Genomic DNA, 27,665 nt, shown 5'->3' with positions numbered 1-27,665 from the left:
TGTATTGATGTACTTACGTTACCATCAGAATGGGGCCAAGAAAAAAGAGCTGGAAATAAGACTGAAATCATCTTCTGTTTAAAGGAAACTATACACTGGCGTGAGCTGTTCAGACTTCAACTGTGTGTGTGTGTGTGTGTGTGTGTGTGTGTGTGTGTGTGTGTGTGTGTGTGTGGGAAAACTCTTTGAATTCTGGATTTATTGAATGGGAATTAAACCATAACTTGATAGTAGTCAGACTGATACCTGAAAGTCAACATTACCTACTGAGTCTTGTTTTGAGAATAGATAATGACATGAACAGGATCGATCCGGCTCACGTTAGACCACATTCTGGCATATGAGGACTCTTGTTAGTGCTGCACTCTTTGCTTCTCTGCTGCTGTTGTGTGTTTGCGCCTATCACCCCACTGGTGCTTTCACATGCGAGTGATTAAGTAATTAGTAATTTTGAAAAAAAATGCCTGTTGTTTGGTAAATAATTTAGTCATAATTAAAATGTATTTCGAGGAAGCTTATTAATGATGCAGTCACTTTATAATAGGGCCGGGTGATATGGCCAAAACTGTTATCACGATAAAAGAAAATCCATATTAGTCGATATCAATATTTATCACGATAAATGCCACATCGTTATTTCTTTCAGGTTTAAAGGCTGATTTTTGCTCCTAAGTGAAAGTTGAAGAAACCAGACAGTCAAATGTGGTTTCAAACTGTTCTGTTTAGTCAGAACATGACAAACACTTGCCAAACAGCAGAACATTTAAAAACTCTGAGGTACAAACATTCAAAATATGATAAAATATGCATGATTAAAATTAAAGTCCTTTTTAAGTCCTTTTTACTCAACAAAGTAAATAGAAAATGAAGTTGTGCAGTGTGATACAGCGCACATGTAACATGATCAGACTGCAAAATAAAAAAAATAGACAAAGAAGATCTGCACTGGGTGCTGGCCTGGCGCTCGTTGAGGGTCCACTAACTCTCGTTTGGGCCTGTAATTTCTTACTTTCTGTGTGATCTAACGGGTGATATTGTTTCAAATGAGGAAACAGGTTTGTGGTGTTGCCTGTCTTTGATGGAACGTGTCTCCAGCACAGTTTGCAGTGCACATTGCTCTGTTTTATGTCAGACTGTAAATAGCCAAAATATCTCCAAACTACTGAAGTCGAGTGTCCTCTCTCGTCGACGAAATCTTCATCCTCCAAGCTGCGTTGTGCATTTTGCCTTATTTACTTACACCGCTCCAACTTCCAGCCCGTCATTCCTGCCATTTCTAGCACTTCTTTCCTTTCCACAGTCTGCTCTGAAGAAGTATAATAACCTCTTGTAAACGCAACGATGGCTGAAGACTGGCTGGCCTAAGTAAACAGCTGTTAATGCTAACGTTAGCATATGTAGCGACAGCAAAACTTACAAATAGCTCTCTTAACATTTACTCAGAGTTTAACAGACACGGACTCAGCTGCTTCAGCAGGACTGTGAGGGTGTGGTGTGATCAGATTTGACTGACGGTTGCCTGACAACATGAGCAAATACAGAAATCTCTTCTGTGTAACTTTGTCCAGAAAAGTGTGTTCATGTGGGATCCATCACTCAAAGCAAGAAGCTGACAGAGGAGACGGGTTGATTAAATCTAATGTAGGGTTAAGGTGAAAGTGAGTGAAGCTGAATTCATATTTGCTGTTATTTTATAGAGATGCTGTCACTTAAGATTAGGACTTGTGTATAGAGCTGACAGTGAGAGAGCATGATTATGTTACGAATGTACACAGCTGTTGTTTTTTCTCTGTGCTGTGTAAGTTTGTTCCTGGCATCAGTGATGAAAGCCAGCAGCACATTATTCTGCACATTGGAGACGTATCAAAACAGTGGAACAAGCAAGGCAACAAATGAATATCGTGAAATGCACAATGTAGTTTTATTTATTATATATATAAAATTATTTTATTTATTTATATTTCTCAAAATTCTCAATTTTTTTTTATTTTTTTTATAGACATTCCTTTAATCTTTCTTGGGAAAGTGTTTGTAACCTTTCTGGCCAAAATAAAACTGGAAAAATTTAGTTGAGACTGAAAATAGTTCACATACTTTATAGAACATCATTCATTTGATCTAAATTAAATATTGATTATAAAGTGCTAAAATGCGCTAAAATCAGCCCTGCAGCCAGTTTTTCCCAGTTGCCACTCATGGTATTGCATCTGAAAATCCCCTATGGCCCAAAAAGCATTTTCACCATATGCAAACCTAGACACCTGTAAAACTCTTAACAGGAAACCTCAGCTTTAAATTTAAAAGCATAATATATAAAAACCACTGTGTACGAGCACCACACGAGGAATGAGGATGCTTGCTAGGTTAAAGCAAACATTGTATGTATCTGCAAAAATGAAAGGGAGAACTGAATGAATGCCACAGGCAAACCTTCTTTTTCATGCATCAAGATATTTAGATTTTGTTGCTTTGCGTCACATTTCACAGAGCACACACTGAAGTTCGCAACAACTGAGGACAGTTTTGGAAGTGAAGACATTTTGGTTCTCTCTTTGTGAAACACCTTCAAAAGGCTGTTTGTTAAGACGGTTTAGGGTTCGGCACTGAAGTGTGATGGTAGAGGGTCGTGAATGCATTATGTCAGTGAGAGTCCTCACAAAGATAGAAGTCTAAACGTGTGTGTGTGTGTGTGTGTTTTCACAGAGGTCCCCTCCAGCACCCATGAAGACTCTCTGCTGCACAGTGACATCCCCCCTCACCTTCATCATCAAGACCCCAGCCCACGGCTACAGCAGAGAGCCCAGTCTCTCTCCTCCTCTTCCTCCTCCTCCTCCTCCTCTTCCTCCTCCTCCTCCTGTGCTCTTCCTCTCAGAGAACCCCAACTGCATCTTCCATCCTCTCCCGACACCTCCCCTCTCTCCTTTTTAGGCCCCTCTTCGGAGGCATACAGTGGGAGCCCGGTAGAAGCCTATAAACCAGCAGAGTCCTGCACCAAAGTGAACTTAGAGATCCAGTGTGTCACAGGAGACCACAGGAGGAGACCAAGCCTCCACCCTCAGTCCCTCCCTCTCCTGGCCCTCTTTCCAGCCATCCTCCCGGGCGGCAGCAGCCAGGAGAGCTTTGAGTGTTTGGACTGTCATAAAGAGTACTTGAGCTTCTCAGGCCGGACCAAACACAAGCAGCTCCAGTGTGAGTGGAGCAGTAAGAAGTACTTCAGCTGTAAGTACTGTGAGAAGGAGTACATCAGCCTGGGAGCACTCAAGATGCACATCAGGACACACACACTGCCCTGTGTGTGTAAACTCTGTGGCAAGGCATTCTCCAGACCCTGGCTTCTGCAGGGACATATACGCACACACACAGGTCAGTGACACACACACACACACACACACACACGAACACACTCACACTGTTAAAGATTCTTCAGCTCATTAGACAGTCAAGTCCAATTTATATATAAAGCAAATTAAAAAAAATGACAACAATTGACCAATAGCAAAAGAACACAAACAACACAATATAAACACAAAGACAATAAAATAATAATAAACCCAAATAAAATAAAAACCAAGAAATAACCATGTGTTTTAAGACAGGATTTAAGAACAGGCAGTGTAGAGGTCAGCCTAACATGCAGCGTCTCCCCTGGGCTTCACCCTTGGTCTTGGGAGAACCAGAAGCTACTGGTCAGTGGACCTGAGTGAGCTTGATTGGACGTGTGGTGGGAAAAGGTCAGAGAGGTGCAGTTGTTTGAAGTTAGCCCAATTAATGATTTGTAGGCAAACGATAACATCGAATCCTCAGTACAGGAGAAATGTGCTCTAGCTTATGTGTTCCTGTTGAGAGGCGAGCTGCAGCATTCTGTATAACCCTGTCAAAATCACTAAAAGATTAAAGGACTTGACCTTGAAGAGCCTCAGCTGGAAAAGCTGATTTAATCCCTGAAACTGAGTTTGTCCAATTCAAAATTCATTATCACACCCAGATTTTTACAGTGGATTTTAAATAAAGTTCCAGGACGCACAGGTCCATATGATATATATGATTGTGTCTTTTCCAAAGAGTTACAGAAAATGTCTGATGCAGCCATAATTCAAAAATACTATATATTCATCAACATGGATTCATCACTGAACGGGCCCCCCAGGCACAAGCCCAGGGGCCCTAGGGGTCAGGGTGCCCCAGAGCCTCTGTATTAATGACTGTAATTATTTCTTGATTAAAAGTCATAGACGGAAAAAAAGAACACAAAATAAACAAAAAGAGACGTAAAATGACTATAGACATAAAATTAACATGAACAGACACAAAATGAGAAAAATTACCATAAAGAGAAAAAAACAGATGAAAAAAAAATGCAAGGAGAGACAAAACAGTTGCACTTTATTTTACAGTACACTAATAAGACGTAACAAGCTCTACTTTGAATCAGTTTTGACAAAACTAGTAATAATGTGTTCTTTACTAGACAGTAAACAAACATAGTTTTACCCTAATTAGACACCATACACTCAATATATGCTGTACCACATATACAGTAGCTCTGTATTAGATAAAGTAAGCAATACTTAGACACTATTAAACCAAATTATACTCTAATTAGAAACCAAATAGGAGATCCTACTACATCTGTTAGACACTAGATCAAATACTGTCAGTCAAATTCATCTTTAACTTTGTTTATTATGTGTTTTGTATCTTTTTGGCAAGTGAATGAGACTCAAATACGAGCGTAGGGAGGTAGAGAGAGAGTCTGTGACCATGACTTTACAAAAAGACCAATTACACTTACTGTAGAGTGAAAAGTCAACCAGATGAACTGATAAACAAAAGATCCACAAGGCCAAACATATGTGTAATATTGGCACAATATCAATATTTCATTTCTTAAATATCACAGTTATCGTAATACTGGTATATCACGACATCCCTCCTTGGAATGTGGTTGAGATTGTCAGAGTTCGCTGAGTTAACAGAAACACAGATATACAAGCTGCTGTTATTATGACTGATATGGAGTCTGTGTTCCTTCTGTAGGAGAGAAACCGTTCTCCTGCCTCCACTGCAGCCGAGCGTTTGCCGACCGATCCAACCTGCGAGCTCACCTCCAAACCCACTCTGAGGTGAAGAAGTACCAGTGTGCGAGCTGCTTCAAGACCTTCTCCAGGATCTCGCTGTTAGCCAAGCACCAAGAGGCCGGCTGCCCTGTGTCCTGACAGCCTGTAAACTCCGCCCTGCTCCAATACACACTTTCTGTATAACCTCACTGCTGGCTGAACAACAGCGGCTTTGGAGTGGTCTCCAAAGTCCTGCTAGTCTTTGCATAATTTTTGTGGATCACAAAAACCCCATCCCTGAGCAGTGGAGAAAACTAGAATTACCGCCTCATGGTTGTATGCCTCCGCCAAGGTGCAGGAAATATGGTCACAATCTCTCCTTCCTGACCTTTGACCTTTGATCTTTGACCATGAAATTTATTATCAGTTCATCTTTGAGTCTAAGTGAATGTCTGAAGAAATCCCCTAACGTGGTCTTGAGATACCACATTCAGAAGGCTGAAAACGTGTTTGTGAGGTCACAGTGACCTTGAACTTTGACCTTTGCCTTCAAAGTTGATTCAGTTCAATTGGGCATTTGTGCCAAATTTTCAGGGATTCCCTTGAGGAGTTACTGAGATATCACATTCACAAGGCGAAAAAAATGTTTTGTGAGGTCACTGTTACCTTGACCTTTGACCTTTGACCACCAAAATCTAATCAGTTCATTCTTGAGTCCAAGTTAGTATTTGTACCAAATTTGAAAAATTCCCTCAAAGCATTACTGAGAGATCACATTCACGGGAATTGGACGGACGGACGGACAACCCAATAACATAACGCGTCCAGGCCTGGCTGTCGTATAAAAGGATGTAATGTGATAATACTTTGATTTTGTTTTCCAGAAGGAACTCAACATAATTTTGTTTTAACATCTGTAATTTCCTGTGATCCAAGTGTTTGTGTTTACAATGTTGGGCGAACAATGGAGTCTTGTGGCCCCCCCTGCTGTGATGGGATCTTCATCCCATGCTCCTGACCTCATCTGAGACCCCCTGCTTATCAAACAGGCTCAGTGTTTGGAGGTGGACTGACGGTCCTGCGTCTCCACTATAGGTTTTGATTATAGCTAGGTATCACCACTACAGTATTCATACCAATAATGTGTTCTCAGGCTGTGTCGTGCTTTAAGCATAGCCCTCACAGTAACTGCTGTGATACAGGATGGTGATCAGTGTCAAGATGTCGTTCTTCAACTTGCTTCATGTCGTTCCCACTCTCAACAATCTTGGCTCAAACAGCCCCTCGTGGTATCTCTCTGTCTAGCTTAGTGAAGATGCACATGAGGCACTGTGCAGCTTATACACAGGGTATTTGCACATTGCACAAGCTCCACTACTGTGTCATAACACAGTTATAAATCTTGTAAGGTGAGCAGTCAAATGTACGGTGTCCCTGAGAGCGCAGCACACTGCAACCTAAGACACATGTAAACAAACAAAACACAAACAACTTCAGAAAACATCCTCATCTGTTTGACGACACATGAGCTGCAAATACTCAACACAACAGAAGTGTTTCCATGGGACACTATAAACTGATGAACCCGGTTGGACGCACTAACATGGCTGTATTGTAATACATGTATTAGATCCATGCACACTTGTTCAATGTTTTAATTTCCAAAGTCACAAAGTGTGTTCCGGGTTCATCACTTTTTAGTGTCCCCTGGAAACACTTCCTTTGTTGTTTGTGCTATTTGCAGTGCGTTTGTATATTTGGTTGTGTTGGTTGTGAGTATTTGCAACAAATGTGTTCTCAAGTTGATGAAGATGTTTTCTGAATTTGTTTGTCTTTTGTCTATTTGTATGTGTTTTCTGAAGTTTCAGCGCGTTGAGCTCTCAGGGCCACCGTACAAAATGAGCTAAAGCCAAACGGAGATGAAAATGACGGCAGGAAATGTGGCGTCCTTCGAGAAAACAACATCTAGTGAACACCTGGTTCTAACTAGACAACGGCATTGGCTGCACTCAGAGTATATATGGTTGTTTTTCTCTCTGGAGAATGAAGGAAAAAAGTAGTGTAGTAACAGAGATCACTGAGCTCAGAAGAGTATTATGTTACTGTGTGGGCGACATCTTAAAGTCACCCTAACAAACAACTGAAGCAATGTTTCTATTGCCTGCATGAGCATCCTGCATCATGAGCTTAGACAGACCTGATGATCAAAGGTAAATGAGGAACAAGTGTTAAAAGGAACTGGATGAACACCAAACCTGAGTGGTGGGCGTGTTACATCTAATCACAACAGGCGAGGCCCTCTCTCTCTCTCTCTCTCTGATCAGCTGCAGTAGAAAGTAGCATACTGAGTGTTCACTTACATGAAGCTAGTATTAAATCACATCAAGCTTGTGATAGATGTCATGAAGTTGGTTTGTTTCTGTTTGAAATTATTTTAAAGTGAGTGAATAAAAGTTTAGTTGTGATGAAACACTGTTCAGTGAAAACACTGGATTGTTGTGTATATTTTTGTATTAAAAATAAATGCTTGTTGACTTAATGAGAAATAATGTCTGGACCTTTTTATGTATTTGTGTGGTGACACGAGGGAACAGATGGAGCTGCTGTTAGGAAGCTCATAGACAGGAAGTCATCTCTACAAGAACTGATAAATCCAAACTTCATTTCACTATAAACAAATAGTTTCACATTATTTCTCAGCAGAATTCATCATGTGCCTCCTCGACTATCAAACATTTAAAATGCATTTCGTATAAAACACCCCACAGGGATGAAACACAGACTCCTCTCCTGCATCATATTTCATATTTATAATATTGTCAGTTTACATACTGAAGATTTTAAAAGGTAAAGGTCAGAATAATTCATACGGCCCAATATAACAAATCACACATTTTAAACACTTAAAGAATCATAGTTTCCTGTGAGCTGTGATACTGTGAATGAAGCTCAGGAAGTTTTATCTTCATGCTTCTCTGTTTATTTACGTTATCCAACTCCATCATCTGACTGAGGGCTGTCACTCTTTCAGTTCAACCAATCAGATTCTGTCTCTGTGAGCCAATGACTTTACTGCTGTCAAAATTTAAAGCTCTTCCTCTCTCTGCTGCTGTCAGCTGTTATTTCAGTGTCATCCAGGAGACATCCAGGAGATGATCTATGAAGCACAGAAAATTAAATAAATTAAGATCTATATTTTCCTCTTCTCCTGTGTTTTATTTGAAGTGTTGATCCATAAGAAGACATATTTGTGATTTTAAGAACCAAATCCTGCAAGTGACTGCTTTGATGTGACATCACAAAGTTCCAGAAGTCCTGACGGCTGGTTTTAAGGCTCAGTTCCTGAATCCAGGCTGTGTGCATTTCTCTGTGGGCTGAGGCTTATTTATTATTATTTTGTCTCACTGGTGTTTCCAAGTTTAAGACATTAAAATCCAGCTCAAATCAAAGTAAATGCTTGGTGGGGGTTCAGTAGACATACAGCTGCATATCATCCACAGAACGATGAAGATTTAATCCACAACAGAGCTTCTCGGTTCTGTTGCAGAAGTGGGAAAACCTCATTCACAATCCCACTGACATTTTCAACAACACTAATAACTCCGAACACAGCCTGCAACTGAAGAGGTGAGTCTGTTATATCAGCAGGACAGAGAAGAGACAACGCCGCAAACGTAACACAGCGGAGATTACAATCAATTTAAAAATCTAATTTAAAATCACAAAGGTTTAAATGATCTAATAGCTGCTGCTAAAAATGTGTTTTCAGAGATACAGATTAAAGAAAAGCTGAATGAGACATTGCACTGTAGAACATTGTAGAAGTTAGTGGAAGGCTAACTCAATCATGACAGAGCTAAAGTCATGCAGTGAAAGATTGCTGCCTGTATAGTTGAATTATCAGTCAGCACAGTCTGGGCATATATTGTAGATTGTCCTGGGTGACAATGTGCAGTTTAATAAAAAGATGATCCAAGTTTTTCCACCAGCAGCAGCAGCAGCAGAGATGTTTGACTTGCTGTCACAATGCTACACACTTGCCCTGCCCTGCACCTGTAGTATGAGTCTGAGCACCTGTTGTTTGCCCAGAATGGCTCTGTTGTGATGTAATGGAATGCTATGAATAGTAACCGTGGAACAAGGTCTAAATATTCCCAACCAGTCGGCTCGGTTCATTTTCAGTACACACAGATGCTATTCTGACTCCCTGCAGGCCTATAAATACATGGAAAACTGTTATATTAGGCGTGAGGGCAGCTCTCCATCTCACAGTGTGTCAGGAATATAAGACAGCGCTGCCGGATTTAGCTGCTGTCAAGACATGAGACCTATTATTAGGCTACGATATTAGGCCAGCGGATACAGTAAAAAACACGTGTGTGAGTGTGGATATGTGTGTGTTGGGTGGGGGAAGCAATAGACAACAATGGGCGGCAGATTATGTCGGTATTTTCCACAGTGAGTCTGTGGCTGTTTCCAGTCCCTCACCACAGGCCTCTGATACCCTGCAAATGACACTGTGTTGCACTTGTTACCAAGACATCTGCCTCAGTGAGGACTAGGGTGTGTGTGTGTGTGTGTGTGTGTGTGTGTGTGTGTGTGCTAATTAGGGTTGAAGGATGGAGAAGGTCAGATGCTGTGGTCAGATGAGGAGAGGCAGAATGAATATTTGAGGTCGCATGTAAAGCTTCATGAGTGAAAATGACAGTCAAACATCTCAATACAGAGACGATAAGGTGTGTGGCTGTGCAAGTCCTGCCTGACACTTCTTTCTAGTGCTGAGTATATGAGGCTGCAGGATGGTGTGTGTGGGACTAAATCAAAATAAGCTACAGTGTGTGTTCATGGTCACTGACGTGTTTATGGACAACAGGGGAATAAGATATAACAGGCTTTGATACACACACTTCTTGTTGTGCGAGACATAACGGGAAGTAATACAGAGAATATCAGTAGAGATAGAATAGAAATCAAAGCAGCGGAATTAAATCAATATAATAAAAACATACCAGATATGTGTATCAAATGTACAGAAACTAGAGGGACATTGTTTCATTGCGTTCAGATGTTTTGGGAAGATGTAAGAGATATGACTGAGAAAATTACTTCAGAACAAATCGTACTGGACCCTAAACTTTCTCTGTTGGGCTTATTTCCATAAAAACACAATTACAGTAAAAGTAAATAAGCATTTATAGACCTCAACTTGCTTTGCACTGAAAGATATATTTCACATGTTTATGGAAAAACACTGATAGACCAAGCACTACTCAGTGGATAAAACCTTCCATTAGAAAGGATAACTTACATATTAAAGGTTAAATAGCATATATTTGAGAAAATATGGAAGCCCTTCATTTATTATGTTTCTGTGGACATTGTAGTTTCCAAGTTTCCCAGAAATTATTATTATTATTTATATTTCCTCTAAAGACATTTGTTGAAACAGGAGGAGCATTCTTGTTTTGAGGTTTTCTGTTGTTGGTTTTGTGTCAATGCAGCAATTATGCTGAATAATACAGTATATTGAATAACTGGCTGTACTTCATGGTGTTAAAAATTGAAATAAAAATATTATCGCAAAATCAAAGCAGCAGAAGATAGGATTCTGGTCCCTTATATGGATAGAGCTCCAAAAACACTGGATCCTACATTTCCCATAATGCAACCAAAAGCATGTTGTGGTTAGACCCTCCCTTGCTGGTAAACATCTTTCAAAGCTCATGCTCCCCTTGTAAGTCAGCCTTCCTGTTATAAAGATATGATTTCCAGATGCAAATTTACAAGACAGCACAAGTCTGCCCCCTGAAAATCAGGTTTATAAGCTACTAAATAGAAATATTTAAAAACTTAAAAATAATAATAATATAAAAATAAAATTGTTGCTTATTGAAGTGCTGTGTTCTTGTACCACACAGAAGTTGTAGGGAGGTTTAGGTTTGGGCTGATGAAACACTACTTGATGGTGGTTTTGGTGAAATATTGAAAAAGTAAACATGACTTTTTAAAAATTTAACCTAGAAAGATCTTTCCCTACCATTAAACACATGTTTGGTGTTGCCTAAACATGCTTTTGTTGCTAAAAGCAGATATTTTAGGAAAAAAATATGAAACATAATGTCAGTGCAGGTACATTCAATATGAACATTTTGCAACTTTTCACACTGAACTTACCTTGTTGTGATCATAAAACATGTAATCCCAGTGGTTACGGTCTTTCAAATCATATCTGCCATTGAAAATCAGTTTTATATGACGGTGAATGATGGAGGTGGCAAACAATGCAGCCACCACAATCATGGTTGAAACCAGTGAACTTCCTTTAACCTGCTTGTCCATGTGCTTTGGTGCATCCTCAATAAGACAGTGTGCAGTTATACATCTAAAATTTTACAACCTTCAATGTGCAGGGGTTCCTTTGCAAGGATGCCTCTAATATAAATTATAATAATTTCAAAACTAAATCTTAATAGTGGTTCAATAATTGATAGTTTGCAGATTGTCCTCACACATTTCTAACATGCAGTGTGCTCCTGTTAATCTGGATTTAGAAAGTATAGGTATACATTTGATTCTTCCAGGTCCACAGAGAGTATGCAACAATGATGCTGTCGTGGCAGCCATTTGTCTTAAGACATCTCACTTTGTTGCTGGAAAAACAGGATACAACTAAGAATGTAAAATTAACAGTATTTGCCATCATGAGTGTGTGTGGTCGTGTTTCTATAGGTGAAGTGAGAAAAGAAGAGTGAATCTGTGGGGTTGGGGGGCAGGTTGTTGTGGTGGTGTAGAGACAGACAGGAGAGATGGAGCTGGGTATATCTGTGCAGCTCAGTGAGGTTGCAACAGGTGCTGCGTGCTAACATTTCCAACTATGCCAAACCAAGCCATTACACCCCCGCCTCTTTTTCCACCACGACCACAAGAGTGTGTATGTGTGTGTCTTTGCACTCATCTCTGGCCACATATTGTGAACCCTTCGTGCTCTTTACTTCATCTATTAAAGCGTCAGTTCACCCGATATACACAGTATCTGTATTTTCTCACTTCCTGTCTAGAAAGCTTTGGTTTTATCTGTCTGAGACGTCTGCCTCCACATCAATATGATGGAGGTGAATGGAATTTCATGTGTGGTGCTTACTATCTGCATAGAGTAGATACCACTGCAGGGAGATGAAAACTTAATCTCTCTCATGGTTTTATGTATTTACCCCACAACCACAATTTTGACAAAACCACCTGAGACATAGTGATTCAGGCACAGTGTGTATGTTCTTATATTTGACCTTATACAGACTAAGTTAGTAGCCTATGACAGAGCATTAATGTACTGACTTCTATTTCAACTCCTCCAACCTGAACAACCACACAGGTCGTTTCTTTCAACCCTCCGATACAGCCCATAGCAATGTCTCCTGAAATACTGCCCCTGCAGCAGCAGGCATACCAGACCTCGGTGGTCATGGTTACAATAATAAACATACAACCTGTACCTAGAGCAGAGTACCTGCCTTCGTCGCTGTGGTTACTATAATAACGGTCAGGTTAAGGAAAAGCTTGTGATTTAAGTTGAAATAAGTACTTCTTAAACAGACGATCTTTGTTGTCATGGTTACAATAATGACAACGTAGTTAACTTTGTTGAACAGTCATGGATAATAGAAACAACATAAACTGCTGTCATCATTACTATGACCACTAGCCTAGCAACAAAACCGAACTATGGGTCATAATAACCTGCTGCACACATGACTTGGAAACAGGACAGTCTCAACAAAGCATGTTGTTGCATATTTAAAACCATATAATAAAAACACAACTACTACATATTCTGTGTTTTTCCATTTTATTTGAGGGGAAAACAAAAAAAAAATGCTAAAAAAAAAACAAACAAAAAAAATCTTTATATTGTTTTGATAAAATCCCAAGCAGTGCAACAACTGGAAAATCCAGACATCATCATCATCTCCAGCAGCACTGGCACTGCAAGCACTTCTTATTGGTATTATTACTATGTTTATAAAGAATGCATATTATATCACACTGAAGGCAGACTTCAGATTTACTCGTCTGCACTCGTCTTCAAACGTCTTTCCACTCAAACATGACCTCAGTGAAACTCACCTCAGAGTAAGAAGTTAATCAGTTTAGTCTCAAGACAATGTGCTGTTTTGAATCTACATTATATCGCCTACTTGTGAACATTTTGCCAATGTGATGGCCGATTCTTTTAATACATTAAATCTTTATTTTTGTGTAATTAATTTGAAAATGGCACCCACCTACTCTTTTCACTTTTACTCCAGTGTTTTGGGGTTAAAGTTTGTTTCAGTTTTACTTCCCATGACATCTGACAGATTTTTTGTGGTGTTGTGGTTTTATGTTTTACAGGGGCGCTCCAGGGGTTTAGTGAGGAACTCAAGAGAGAAAGTGTTAAAAAATATATCAACAGCTGCGGCTGTGACAGCTCCACATACACTGGATCCTACATTTCCCATAATTCAACTGGACAGCATCTCTTCTCTTAGACTCTTGTCTGGTAAACACCCACAATTTTCAAATGTCATGCCTTAAGTTTGTAACAGTTTTCTGTTGTAAGTTTGTTGTCTGTGAGTCCAAGCTGAGCTAACCCTGATGACATCGCTATAACATCATGAGAGTAATATTCTGTGAAGTAGACAGTTTAGTTGTCATGTCCTAATCAACAGCTGTTTACTAACAGCTGTTGATTAGGACATGACAACTAAACTGACCTCTGTGTACAATCTGTGAAGTGCCCCGACTGTCACCTCAGCTCTTATTTTACCATTAATCCACTTCACTGGGGTCCAGTCAGTCCCTGACACCCTGTTAGCCATCTGGGGTCTTGGTTAAAGCAGGCTACAGTTCTATTAGTTATGTTGGAGGTGCTAGAATGGTTTAGATAATGTAATTAGCAGGCTAAATACAGTATCTGCTGTGCTAGTAGAAGGTAGCATTAGCATGTTGGTGCTAAATGAGTCTGTTGGCTACTTAGCAATACTTATAGGATAGGTTTGGATTTTTCCTGTTTATCACAAATCAATACTCACATGTGGTCGCTGTAATCACTGTAAACCTCCTTCCATGCTAGCCATGTAGCATTCCCTTCGTTCTTTGCATCGTAAAGCTAATGGAGGTGTGGACAGTCTGAGTTAGCTAACTCAAAAGTTACAGTAGGCTGACCAGACATCCCTGTTGTCCATGGCCTGTGTCCGCAAATGCCAGCGTTTTTAACTGAATTAAAGACAGACCGGAGCAGCAGAGCAGACAGGCACATGTCTAGCGTTGTGCTTGTTTTGGCCAACAGAGCGAGCTGGCTGCTAGCTTTAGCAGCTGCAGCAATGAAGCTAAAACCATCAAAATAAGAGTTATCAAATCAAATTTTTTTCCTTTTTTGTTGTTTCTAGGCAGAGAAAAGGTTATTTGGCTCACTCATTGGTTAGAAATCAGACAAATTGTTTTAATAGTCTAACCTGTAATATTTATCTTCCATAGAATTACACTGAAAAATACAGGACAACTAGCAGTATCAGTTCAATACGGAAAACATCTTTTTGTTTCCAATTAGGGGATGTTTCCGTAAGGCTATTTTGTGGGACAGTTGGCAACCTCACTAATTTTATCAGTTGGCCTTCACCACAGTTTATTACAGTACAGTTACCGTAGACAAAATACATAAAAACATTGGATATTTTTACTGATATATATTGACCGTCGAACTGGAGATGACCCCGGTTTTCATTTTTAAAAAATCTGGTCACCTTAAGTTACAGACTTTTGAGAATGAAACTTGCTCTTCCTGTTACCACAGGTGGTATTTCCTTCCTGTGGAAACACCAACAACAAGCCACCATATGAATAACAAGAACAAAGCTGCCCACTTGATTTGGGTCACTCAGACTATTAACTTCAACTGAATTTAAAATACATGTCCACCATGTAGCTGATTGCTACTACAGATTACAGCGACTACACATGGCAAGTGAGAATTGTTTTGCGATAAAAATCTGAACCACTCCTTTAATCCTAACAAGCCAGACAGTGTTCATGCACATCCATGTTTGCACTACACATTGTTAAGAAAATCCTCCAAAGCCTCCACAGTCTAACACACTTAGCTCCTGCTCTTTTCATAACATTTTAAATGCAACAGCACAAAAACAGATTATTTACATGTCTTGAGGAAAATGTGTTTAACTAAATAGTTCAGAAAGACACTGATAAACATGGAGTACACAAACCGTAACAAAATAAGACTCTAAGAGTTCTGCTACAGAGGTAAGAGTGCTGTGAACAAGCATAAGGTAACAAGCATTTAGAAAAGATTGCTATTATAACATGAATATAAAAAACAGAAGAAATAGTTGTGTTTGTTTGAGGGCTTTGAAATCCACTCAAATATTAAAAACAGCTTTCATTTACGTGAAAGATTTAAAGTTTTTATATTATGAGCATGATATGCACTTTACTGAAGAAGAATACTGACACCAGAGAGAAGACAGATGAATCTTTTCATGGTGCATACGCTAAAAGTGTCAGTCATCAGTTTTTCTGGAGGAAAAAAAAACTCATTGATGGAGCTGTGACTTTTTTCATTAAAATTTTAAAAGCTGTGTTCAGACTGAACGTGAGGTTAATTTTTAAAGTGCTGCAGCACCTCCTAATGTGGATATATTTTAATCGGCCTATCACAGATTATCGGTATCGGTGCATATATCCTCCGATATGCACGGATATGAATACTTTTATTAGGAAGCAATAATGCAGTGGAAATGCTTGGTTAAAGTCAAGTTATATAGGCAGCATTTTATGTATATTTGATCCTTTGTTTTCATTTAAGTTAAATATATATATATATATATATATGATATATAAAAATACTGTATTTGTTCTTATGTTTTTTATTTATAGTTATTTATTTCGATAGTTATTTAATTGCCAGTTAAATTTACCACTTCAGTGCAATGATGTAATTTTGGACAATATCGGCCGATATATCAATATCTGAATTTTTTACTCCCTAATATCGGTATCAACCCCAAAAATCCAATATCGGTCGGGCTCTAATATTTTGGTCAATATGTTTGGAAGCTCAGATTACAGTGAAAAAACTGTATCAACAAGAGCAAGAGATTTGGGCTCATCCCAATGTTTTATGATTCATGCACGAACAGAGAAACTGAGAGGACTGCATTGGAAAATAATAGGAAGTTATTGAACTGAATCCCGGTGAATTCTGACATCACACAGCTGATGTCTGCACAGTCCATTATCTACGGTGTCCCTGAGAGCTCAACACACCGCAATTTAAGAAATGCACATAGACAAAACAAATAAATTCAGAAAACATCTTCATCAGTTTGACAACACATGAGCTGCAAGTACTCACAACAAACTTGTTGTTCAATACTTTGCAACTTTTGAAGTTAAAAAGTATTGAACAAGTGCACATAGATGTTTCATAATACATCCACTCAAGTCTGTCCTAGCCAAGTTAATCACTTAAGTTAAGTTTTTTTGCCTTAATTCCAATAGCAACAGAGAGAGAGAGAGACAGAGAGAGAGAGAGAGACAGAGAGAGAGAGAGATACAGAGAGAGAGAGAGAGAGAGAGAGAGAGAGAGAGAGAGAGAGAGAGAGAAAGAGAGAGAGAGGATGATATGCAGCAAAGAGCCACAAGTCGTGCATGAACCTGGGTCAGTGCGGTTAGGACTATGCCCTTACAGTATGCACCGGGGTGCCCCTGCATCACTGTTTAGTGTCCCCTGGAAACACTTCATGTGTTGCCAAATTGATGAAGATGATTTCTGAAGCTGTTTGTGTTTTGTCTGTTTGCATTTTTTCTTAAGTTGTGCAGCAGTGTGTTGATCTCTCAGAGCCACCATAGTTATCAGCAGTCCAATTTGCATCAGTAATGCAAAAGAAAATAAGCTTCATGCTTAGTCTGAAGACTTCAGTTCTATATGATCTGATCCATGTTTTGATCTGTGGTGACAACAGGCCAGAACTCCTCCTGTGGTTACAGTGGGTCAACGTCAGCTCTGCTGTTGCATAAAGAGGATCCCCAGTCATTTCTACTTATATTGACCACAAAAAACATCATTGGAAGAAACACATGGCACATGCTGCCCATTTAAATGAAGTATTCAGTCAACAAATATTTGAGATTTTTGTCATACAAATAAAACTAATGGTACATTTTCTATCAAACAAACTAACATCTGACGCCTTTTACAATTTACAAGATCTTTTTTTAAACTAAAGACTCATCTTCATTGAGATTTAATTGCAAAAAACATTAAACAAGAGTTAAGATTATACAAAAAGAATTCCAACTATTATTAAAAAAACTGAATGAATTAAAGTGCAAATGATGGATGCATCTTTCTGTGGAAACATTAGCCAAAGTTAGCCTTTCTATTTTCTCCACATCCTGCCTCCATAGAAAACATGGTCTCCATGTGTTTGTGTGTGTGAGGGCTTCAGTATGGCTCTGCATGTCTGGAGAAGGACGCCATCTATTGGTGCAACTACAGAAAACACCTCTGTTCAACAAGTCCCATCCTCTCTAGTCCTGTACAAGTTTCTTGTGTGTGTGTGTGTGTGAGAACAGCAATTCAAGTTTGTAAATCAACTTCAGTGTCCCAGAAAGGTTGTAGACACATATGTGACCCATGTCTGATATTAGTCTGGTGGTTTTGAAACGGAAACATTTTCCAAAAATATATCTTTTTATACTCATTTATCTTGGCAGATGCATCATAAAAATATTCCTTGTAGCAAGAGTTGAAGCAGGTAACAGTAACACGGAGGTCAGACCTCAATCCAGCACTTCCAACCTGTCTGATTTTTTACAGCTAATATCTGCAGATCAATCTGGTAGAAAAAAATTTTAACAAGTGCAAATATTCACACGGATAAAAAATAGGAACTGTTCAACTTTGCTTTTGGGTGTGACAGTGAATGGGCTGCTAATGTCTGTTATTGTAAACGTTAACATACTGTGGATGAATGACGCCGTTGTATGAGCTGTTAGGGACACGGTGAATGACCCTTCCTTCGTTGATGCAAGTCTGTCGTCTCTTGGGTTTATGTCTCTGCTGTTGCCTTCAGTGAAGCTGGGATTGGACAGTAACGGATGAGCTGCGGCTCAGCTTCCAGGATGTGTATCAGCCAGTTTGGTGCTGCCAAAATACCAATTTATCATGGAAACATTTCAAACTAGTTCAACATGACACTGATCAGTTCCACAGGTCCGGATGTCAGCTGGCGGTCTGACTCTGCTCACTTCAACACTTGGCTCTTTGGGTGAATTTACCAATGAGTCCAGCTGTTCTGGGATCTGGTTAAAGGACCCAGCTCCTGATGCCAACTGCTTCTGTCCAAAGAGACTGAAGTGTGTTGAATGTTGAATCTTTGATCAGAGTCATGGATTAGAAACCTGATAATTCTTCCATATTGGAAAAGTCTAACCTGCCATTAGCATCTAACATCAAGACTGACCGATCACACTGCCATTACTGTGCCAAGTGAAGTTAACACAACTCTAAATGCTGATTTTAAGCTTCTTTGTCTACATCTGTGAGTGAGGCTCCACACAAAGCACTGAGGTGACAATGAGCCGAGGAAACTGTGTGTGTGTTTGGTGGCGGCGTGTAAAGAGCCGTCGGCTTGATATGGTCCAGAACATAAGTGGACAGCTGATTTGCCTCTGTTAGTACTCCACTGGATGTCTGCATGCACAGGTGTGTATTCAGCTGGCAGTTTATTAGGAGCATCTGTGAAAAAGTAACCAACTGCAGCCTCCAAAACGATCCCACAGTTAAACCGACACCTCTCTGAAACAGTTTCAACAAAAACTGAACATTCAGAGCTTCATGAAGGACGATATGTCACTGGAGAGTTTTTCTGAGACTGCATTAGTTTCAACCAGGTGTTCCTAATAAACTGCCAACTGAGATGGATCACACAGACCCTCGAGAAAGAAATTTACTTTCAGTCTTGGTTGTAGAAAGAATAAATGGTTGGGGTTGGGCTTTGAGGGGGAGAGGGGATGTTCCCAACTTATTGTGTGGTCCTCAAACCTACAGACCATGACCATTAGAGGATGTCATGGACAGTACCACTTCAAGTGTTACCATGTTACTGCACTACGAACAGCTCCAGCCAACAAGCTCTTCATGTCCTACTGAGCTGAGATGAGCTGAGTTGTCAGAGACCTGAACTACTGGTGAAGGGTGAAGGCCCTGTTCAATCCTGGTGTTAACATCCGTCTCAGGTGATCTGATCACCAGTGATCAGCTCTAAGTTCAGGTGTGAACGCACCCAAGGCGCATTGAGGACACATTTGAGATCCGATCACTCAGACCACATTCAGGGGCGGTCTGGACCACTGGATCCACTCCAAACCCACAGGATCCTCTGTCTTCAAATCATTAAGTCCAAATGAAGCCGTGAAGATCCAGTACATCCAAACTCCTGTTGTTTTGTAACGCTTACACTAATATTACACCAGAATACAAATATCCTTGGTGTGAAAAGACAGAGTTTATCACCTAATCCAAAGCTGGCTGGACGTCTCAGTGAGTCGGATCTCTGCACACACTGTGAGGGTCAGGTGTGTCTGCTGGATGGATGACACCTTCTCAGTCAGGGAGGAACAGCAGCAGTGCAGCGGGACCAGGGTGACAGCAGTTATGGTGGAGTTGGTGCTAACAGTGAGGAGGACGATGGTGGTGGGACTCGTCAGTTTTCAGCCAGTGACAGTGCCAGAGCTGCCTGCAGTGCTGCCTCTTCATCAATGCTGTAGTCCTGATGAAACGCAAGAAACAACAGCTGAGAGTCACCGTACACCACACCACACAACCTGCATCTAACTACCTCTTCTATGGCTTCCTGTTACATTTAGAATAGATTTTAAGCTCCTCCTCCTTATATACAAATGCCTTAACGGGCGAGGACCAAGCTGCATCTGAACTCCCTGATTAACTATAGACCTCCAAGAACACTGAGGTAGTAGTAGCAGTAACAGCTGTAGGAAAATTGGGGATGCAGCCTTTGTCAGTTACAGCCCAAAGCTGTGGAACCCTTTATATACAGTCTATGTGTGGAACACATGACCTGTAGATACCAGAGAAGAAGAAGCTCACTGAGTGTTCTCAAAAGAAAGATAAAAACTTATCTCTTTACTTCAGCCTTTAACCAGCTCTGAAATTTTGCACTTTGCTCAGCACTTATTTTAAATGCTGTTATGAATATTGATGTCTTACCAATTTTATGCATTCTATGTAATCATTTTTTTATTTTAATGATTTATTATTTATTATTTTATTATTATTCCACCTCATTTTACATCAGTGTTTTTAACGTTTCATTTTATGTCTTTTCATGTAAAGCGTTTCATTTCTTTGTTGTAAATTTCATTTCATACATTTCTTGTATGAAAGGTGCTGTACAAATAAAGTTTAAATAAATATTATTCTATGGACCATCCATTGTATGCCACTTGTATGTATTCGCACAAAATCAATGTCCTTTTGTGTGACTATATGTGCAAATGACCACAAATAATGTGATGGGGATTTTTTTATAATAGTCAGTGCAACATAGATCCAAACCTTACACTTACATGAATCAAACAAACACTAAAGAAACACTTCCTCATCATAAACAATCAGTTGTGAATTATTTTTGCTGTCTGATTTACCTTTCATTGAGACACATTAAAATTATTTGCTATTTGCTAGTATATTATGCTTTTACTTTTGTAAAGATCTGTATGATGGAACAGTAAATTGATGAGTGTGTGGACTAGAACAAAAGCAATGTTTCAGATATTTGTAAATTCAGTTATATCAGCTCAGTCAGGTGGACACAAAAATAAAATACTGAGTTATTTTTATAGTGAAATTGTCAACCTGGAGAAATCTCCTTATGCAACCACGTGCTCATGGGAGTTAGACACCAAGAAAACAATAAGCATTGAAAACTGCAAGTGATTATTACTGAAGGTTAAAAGAATAAGTTGTTCAATAGAAGATAAACCCCCATGTGACTTGTTATTCAATTCTTCTACAGCTGGAAACCTGCTTCACTACTTTTGGGAATAAATTAGGCCTTTTAAGTACATGAATTTACCAGTGGTGACTTATAGTCAAATGTTTTTTATTTGTGTATACATGTGTTAAATATATGGAGGTGTGTAATATATGGAAGTCTATATATACAGTGGCTTCAGGAAGTAACCATTAAAGCCACTGAACAGGAGTGGGCAATAACCAACAACCTGATCAACTCTCTGAGTAGGTGTGTTGCACTGCATGAGGCAAACAGTGGTTACACCAGATACTCTCTTGTTTTCTGACCCACGACCCTCCCCATAAAAAACTGCACATCTGTAGCCTCTGCCTTTTTCAACATAAAACTGCACATCTTAAAGTGGCCTTTTATTGAGACCAACCCAAGTCACACCGGTGCAGTAATCATGCTGTGGGATCAGCATCTTGATATGTCACACCTGTCAGGTGGATGGATGATCTTGGCAAAGCAGAAGTTCGTAGTAGAACACTTTTGTGTGTTTAGAAAAAGTCTTATATCTTTAATTTCAATGAATTCAAAAACAAAAGTGTTGCGTTTATATGAAAAAGAATGTTTGTTGGAGACAACTTTCACCATGGCCACATCACCCTGCCAGGGAGCACCACAGCAAACATTCAGCTATTGGACTGCATTAACCCCCCTCCCTGTCTGTGTGGTGTTTTTCTATTGGACCCTCTTCATGGGAGCTTCTCAGGATCAGGGGATAAAGCAGGACCACCTTCCCTGGCTTCCACTGGAACTACTATCTACAGAGGAAGTGTGTTCTCAGCGATGATGTTGCTGTTTTTCAGTACTGTAAGCAGCACAGAAAGAATTCCCTCCATTGTATTAGAATGGAGGCAGAAATCTCAGTGACAGATGAATCTAAATCTATACAGAGCGATATCAGCCAAAGAGAGGTGAAAGAATATGTTTCCCTTTAGCTTTGTTGAAATGATTCTATGATTTCCTTGCAGTAAAAGTTAAAAATGTTATTTTTAAACATTAAAATCAACAGCAGTGGACTTACAACAAAGGTGTCATAGGAGAACTTGTGTCTGTGGAGAAGATGCTGGAGGAAGTTGGAGCTCTTATAGCTGGGGTCTCCCCACGGCATGGCTGAACACACCGGACACACCTGGAGAGACAGAGATACACACACACACACACACAAACAAAAACACACACGCACGCACACGCATACACACAAACACAAACACAAACACACACACACATACCACAGTTTATGTCAAGCTACTGCCACAACTCAGACAGTCACATGCATGTGTAATCAGACACTGAACTGAAGTCAAGTCAGAGTTTATTACAGCAGAATATCGCTCAAAATATGTGTCAAAGGGCTGGACATAAAACTACATGACATGAACAATGTGTAAAATACAAAAATGCCAAAAGTGAGATAAATCACATACAAGACATTAGAAACAAAACACCCAGAGCATTCAAAAATAAATCAAATGTGATGTAAAATACAACATGAAATATGCGCACAAAACTGGAAGCATGAAGATGTCAATAACATCAGATTACAAGGAGTTGTAGTCTGGAGGTCTCTAGTGTGTTCAGTAGGGCTACTCCACCCTGACACCTCAGGAACGATGATGCTTTGGGGTGAGCAGGAGCAAAGACCAGGAACCAAAACCAGGTTCATGTAGACAAAATGTGGATAAAGTTCCTGAGAACCTGAAACTGTTCTGGGGTTTCTAAAAAAAGTTCATGTGGCTCTTTTTCCTCAGGAGGCTCAGGTCCTTTGACATCTGCAGTGAAATGCTGCACTTGTTTTATCAGTCAGTGGTGGCCAGTGTCTTTCATGCTGCAGTCTGCTGGGAACAGCAGCATGTCCGACATGAACACAAGGAGACTGGACAAGCTGGTAAAAACGGCTGGGTCTGTGCTTGGCAGGAGTCTGGACTCACTCAGGACTGTTGTGGAGAGATGCTTGCAATGTAAGATGGAGGCCATCTTGGACGATACCAACCATCCTCTCCACAACATTCTGGCAGGACAGAGAAGCAGCTACAGCTGCAGCAAACGTCTCATATCACTGCGCTGCAGAACAGAGAGGTTCAGGAGATCCTTTGTTCCCACTTCCATCAGGCTATACAACACCTCAGCAGGAAGTGGACTAATCTATCTATCTAATCTATCTTTATTTATTATTAACTGTTTTTATTATTATTATTATACAACAATGAGCTAATGGACACATGAATTTCCCAGAGGGGATAAATAAAGTATCTATCTATCTATCTATCTATCTATCTATCTATCTAAAAAAGCTGATTCTGGGACCAAGTGAGAGCACGTCTGGAGATTCAGGATCAGCTGAGTTAGTGTAGATCACCTGGTATATTAGAGAGTAGTCTCTTACCACTTTATTGGGGTCATTACGGTGGTTGTCCATACAGTGCTTCACCAGTTCCTGCTGGTCCAGGTTTCTGGCCCCACAGAATGGACACACAAATGTTGACCTGTTTGGAATATTGCTACATGAGAGAGGACACAAAGTGAGGACATGAATTATCACAAGCCTGTAGCAGCTAATTCAATCCTGGAGCCTTGGAATTTTATAGGTAATGAGTCAGAATGTACAGTGTGGTCATGTACAATTTATCACATGGTTTATGATCTGTGTATGGGTTTATTTCACTGTGAGACAGTGGAGTAAGATTGTATCTGGAATGTACTCTACTTAAATACAACAATGTAAACTTCCACTGAAGCTTTGATAGTGCACCTATGGCTGGGACTCATGGGAAATGTAGTTGCTAATGTGAACATACATAGTCTCTGCAGCTGAGCGCTGTCATGTTCAGAGTGTGTGTACCTTGGTATAGGTTGGGAGGTGGGGACCACAGGGACAAACTTGGGACAGTTGGCTATCTGCTCCTGTACTTTAGAACAGGAAGCAATGTGGGACCTCATCTTCGCCAGAGCCACCTGAGAACACACACATACACACACACACACACACACACACACACACACACACACACACACACACACACACACACACACACATTATATATCAATATTAGTAACATCTTCACTAGCATACTTGCAAAAATAAAATATGAATTGTATCTTCATACATCTTATATTCTGGACAAAAGTTACAGTCACAAGATGATATTTATGTACCAAGTAATAATAATCAGACACTAATCAGAGTATGGAAAGTTACGCCCATGATTTTGTGACATTGGTGCTGACGCTCAGTATCTACCTTCTTGCTGCAGCCTCTGCAGGGTGCTTTGTATGAGGCCAGCTGCTTCTCCACACTGGAGGAGCGCTCCACTTTCTTGGGGTCAAAGGGCACACGACAGAGAGGGCAGAGGGGTGAGGTCACCTGAAGACACGGCTGCAGACACTCCCCACAGAACCTGGAACAGCAGAGGAGAAAAGGTGAAGTTAGAGCAGGGCAGGTACTGCTCCTTCCTGTCCCCACCCAGAGTCACCCTGCAGGTGTAGGGAGACGTTCGCCAGCCTTTAAGGGACCAGTATATTCCGATGGTCAGATAGGAGAACCCCCCCCCCCCCATATTGACATTCCTTACATTGAGCTTTTATTTGCAATAAACTACTAAGTAACAATAATAATAATGATATTATTAATGGCTAGCCTAAACCGATAAACCCAAAAAACAAAAAAACAAAACACATCTGAGATTTAATGAGAAATGTTTGGGTCCTTCTGTTTATTTAACATTTAATCAGTTATAACTTACTTTCCATTGGTTTTCTTGCAGGTGATTAATGGTTTAATGGTATTAGAATGATATAAAATTATAACATAGGTTCATTTCATGGATGTCATGTACAACAGTATTCACTTTGTCCCTGAGCGCTGGGTTTTTTATGGAAGAAGTTAGAATTCTACTAGGGCTGCACATAACACAAATCATTCAAACAAATCATAGCGTGATAATTTTTGACAGATATTGCAATTGCAATATGTTTCACTTACAGTGATCGTTTTTGCATTTTCATTTTCACTGAAAAAATCTTTAAATGATGATGATGTGATTTTTGATGGTCTTGTACCAAACTAACATGTTCCTTTACATCTGGAGAAAATGATTTGCACCACAACGCTAATGATGCAAACAACAATGTGACACATTTTACCTTCATCAAAACAATTGCAGCTCCTGTGATTTGGATATTTGCATTTGGCCATATTGCGATTTCAATTATATTCGATTAATTTTGCAGCCCTAAATTCTACCATATTCAGGAGTCTTTCCTTCAAAATCCAATGCTGAATTAAGAGTCACAATATACAGCACAACACACACACACACACACACACACAAACACACACACACACAGTCACTCTTAGGCTGTGCCTGTGTGAAAATGATCTGTTCTGAAGAGATGAATTAACTCTACAAGGATTTGACAGATGAAAGCTTTAACTGGAGAAACTGGGAGTCAGACATATGTTTTAAACACAGTATAGAGCTGAGTCTGATCTGTTGTGTGTATGTGTGTGTGTGTACAGTATGGATGGGCCAGTGAGAAGCAAACATTAGTGTCAGTACCTCATGTTTCACCTAACCCCATTAGCAGCAGAGAAGTAAAAATAGCTGCATTTTCCCTTTAACCAGAAATAGAACTGAGGCTACCTAAGGTCTGATCTGCTCTATTGTTCTCTTCAGCTCCACGCTGAGAACAATTGGAAATACGCCTCTCTGAGACAGTAAGAGTTGATAATATCACTATCCCATCAGTTACACAAGTCTTCACAAGTAACACATCAACATTAACTTGACTGCAAATGATCCAAGATGACCTCAGTCTTCAGATACCTGTTTCCCCCACAGCAAGCCCTCATCCAGAAATAATTAATGACATGTGCAAGTTAGAGTACCAGAAAACCACAACATGCAGCTCTCAGTGCAGAGGAACAAGCTTCCACTTCTCTGGTAAAGATGTTTTTGGTGTTGCAGCCTGATGTCTGTCATCAGAACTCTTATTTCTCTTACACTTGGGTCTGCTGACATGCAGAGAGTTTTCATCTGTGTAATGACTGACAGCTTGTTTTTTCTTTACAGAACTGTGGCCTTGTTTTCTCTCTGTGGACGACATCCATGCCACTTGATGTCACCATCAGTGAGGAGCTTTTCACTACTGTTCAGTGAAATACATCACCAGGCATGAGGTACCAGGTCAACTGTGATGAGAAACAATGAAACTGAGACTCTGTTTCTAAACCACCTTCAACCTGAAATCTTTGGCATTTCTGTACTGTGAATTTGTGTTATTAAACAGCTGACATTTACACTGATAACTAGGCTTAGGCCAATATTTGATAACATAAACCCTGAAACACAAAGTTCAATAATATAATTATATATTATAAAAATAAAGCACCTAAAGGATAAAATACAGTAAAACAATAATGTCATCATTTCGACTGTATGGAAATATTACATTTGGATATCGCCCAAGCCTACAGATAATAATATTTGATAAGCGTCTATCTGACAATATGTCAGGCTCTATTTATTTTTGTTTGAAAGATGCAAAAATATTAGCGCATCTCATTTAAACATCTCAATTAAAACCATATTGCACCTTATTCCACCACTAAAATATTGCAATGAATTAGAGGATGTTTGTTCATATTACCAAATATGATGATAACATGATCTGTTTACAACGTGAGGATAATAACTGTAGTGATGGAGTCAACATCAGTCAAAGGTGAATGACAACAGCACTGCCTGGTGCAGCTGCTGCCAGATGTTTTAGAAAAACAATGGGCCAAATGAACTAACCCAGTCCAGCTGTGACTAACAACACATAAACCACACAACATCACACATACAGCACTCCTGGAAGGAACAAGCGACATGTCACCGTAACTTACTGTCCGCCCGCACACAGCAACACACATCCAAACAAGAAGTAGATACTTTACGTGTGAGCACAGCTGGCGATGCTGACGGGTTTGTGGTAGACCTCCAGGCAGATAGGACAGGAGAACTGGCTCTCGATACCCTCAGCCGGGGCTGCCGGGGAGCCTGCGCCGCTGCCGGGCTGCTGCTGCTGCTGCTGCTGCGGCTGCTGCTGCTGACGGAGCTGGGTGCTCGCCGAGACAAAGCTCCGAAACATCGCCATCATGGAGCCGGAGAGGATCTGCAACTGTCGACAACAGCTCGCTTCCCGAGAGAGGAAGCTGTCCGACTGTTCAAAGTGCTGGCAGCTGGCGCATTATCCGTACAGCAGTTTGAATATATGTCGTACAAACATGGTGGCTTTTCGATATACTCGCTATGAAATTATCTTCACCGAAACAAAGCATTACTTTCCCCTGGCTGGAGAAGACATGCCGGAGAAGTAAACATTGGAAGCAGAGCTAGTTGACGAGTGTCAACATGGTGCTACGAGGATGACCTGGATAAAAAACACGAATCTACAAACTCACGGAGAGCAGCTGAAGCTACATCCACTTGGTTGTCAGATTAGCGCTTTTGGAAAAACG

The 27,665-nt window shown here is 40.1% G+C and overlaps 2 protein-coding genes across 2 annotated transcripts in view; one reads left to right on the top strand and one right to left on the bottom strand.

Annotated features, from left to right (window-relative positions):
• Positions 1-7,584, top strand: part of LOC111669398 (zinc finger protein SNAI3-like) — a 9,032-nt gene extending 1,448 nt beyond the window's left edge. Inside the window, exons 2-3 of the mRNA XM_023425680.2 lie at positions 2,704-3,363; positions 5,038-7,584. Coding sequence (XP_023281448.1) covers positions 2,704-3,363; positions 5,038-5,216 — 839 coding nt within the window. The 3' untranslated portion in view covers positions 5,217-7,584. The remainder of the gene's footprint in view (positions 1-2,703; positions 3,364-5,037) is intronic.
• A 7,500-nt stretch (positions 7,585-15,084) lies between these two features.
• On the bottom strand, positions 15,085-27,665 carry rnf166 (ring finger protein 166). Its single transcript, XM_023425815.2, has 6 exons — positions 27,102-27,665; positions 24,402-24,558; positions 24,003-24,115; positions 23,547-23,661; positions 22,185-22,292; positions 15,085-19,888 (listed from the first exon to the last, which is right to left on the bottom strand). The coding sequence occupies exons 1-6, from the start codon at positions 27,302-27,304 to the stop codon at positions 19,823-19,825; spliced, it is 762 nt and encodes a 253-aa protein (XP_023281583.1). The 5' UTR covers positions 27,305-27,665; the 3' UTR covers positions 15,085-19,822.

Source organism: Seriola lalandi, unplaced genomic scaffold, assembly GCF_002814215.2.
Source record: "Seriola lalandi dorsalis isolate HSWRI2012SDOR001 ecotype SW California unplaced genomic scaffold, Sedor1 jcf7180002054795, whole genome shotgun sequence".
Lineage (NCBI taxonomy): Eukaryota > Metazoa > Chordata > Actinopteri > Carangiformes > Carangidae > Seriola > Seriola lalandi.
The sequence above is the reverse complement of the archived record's forward strand: the minus strand, read 5'-3'. Positions and strand labels throughout refer to the sequence as shown.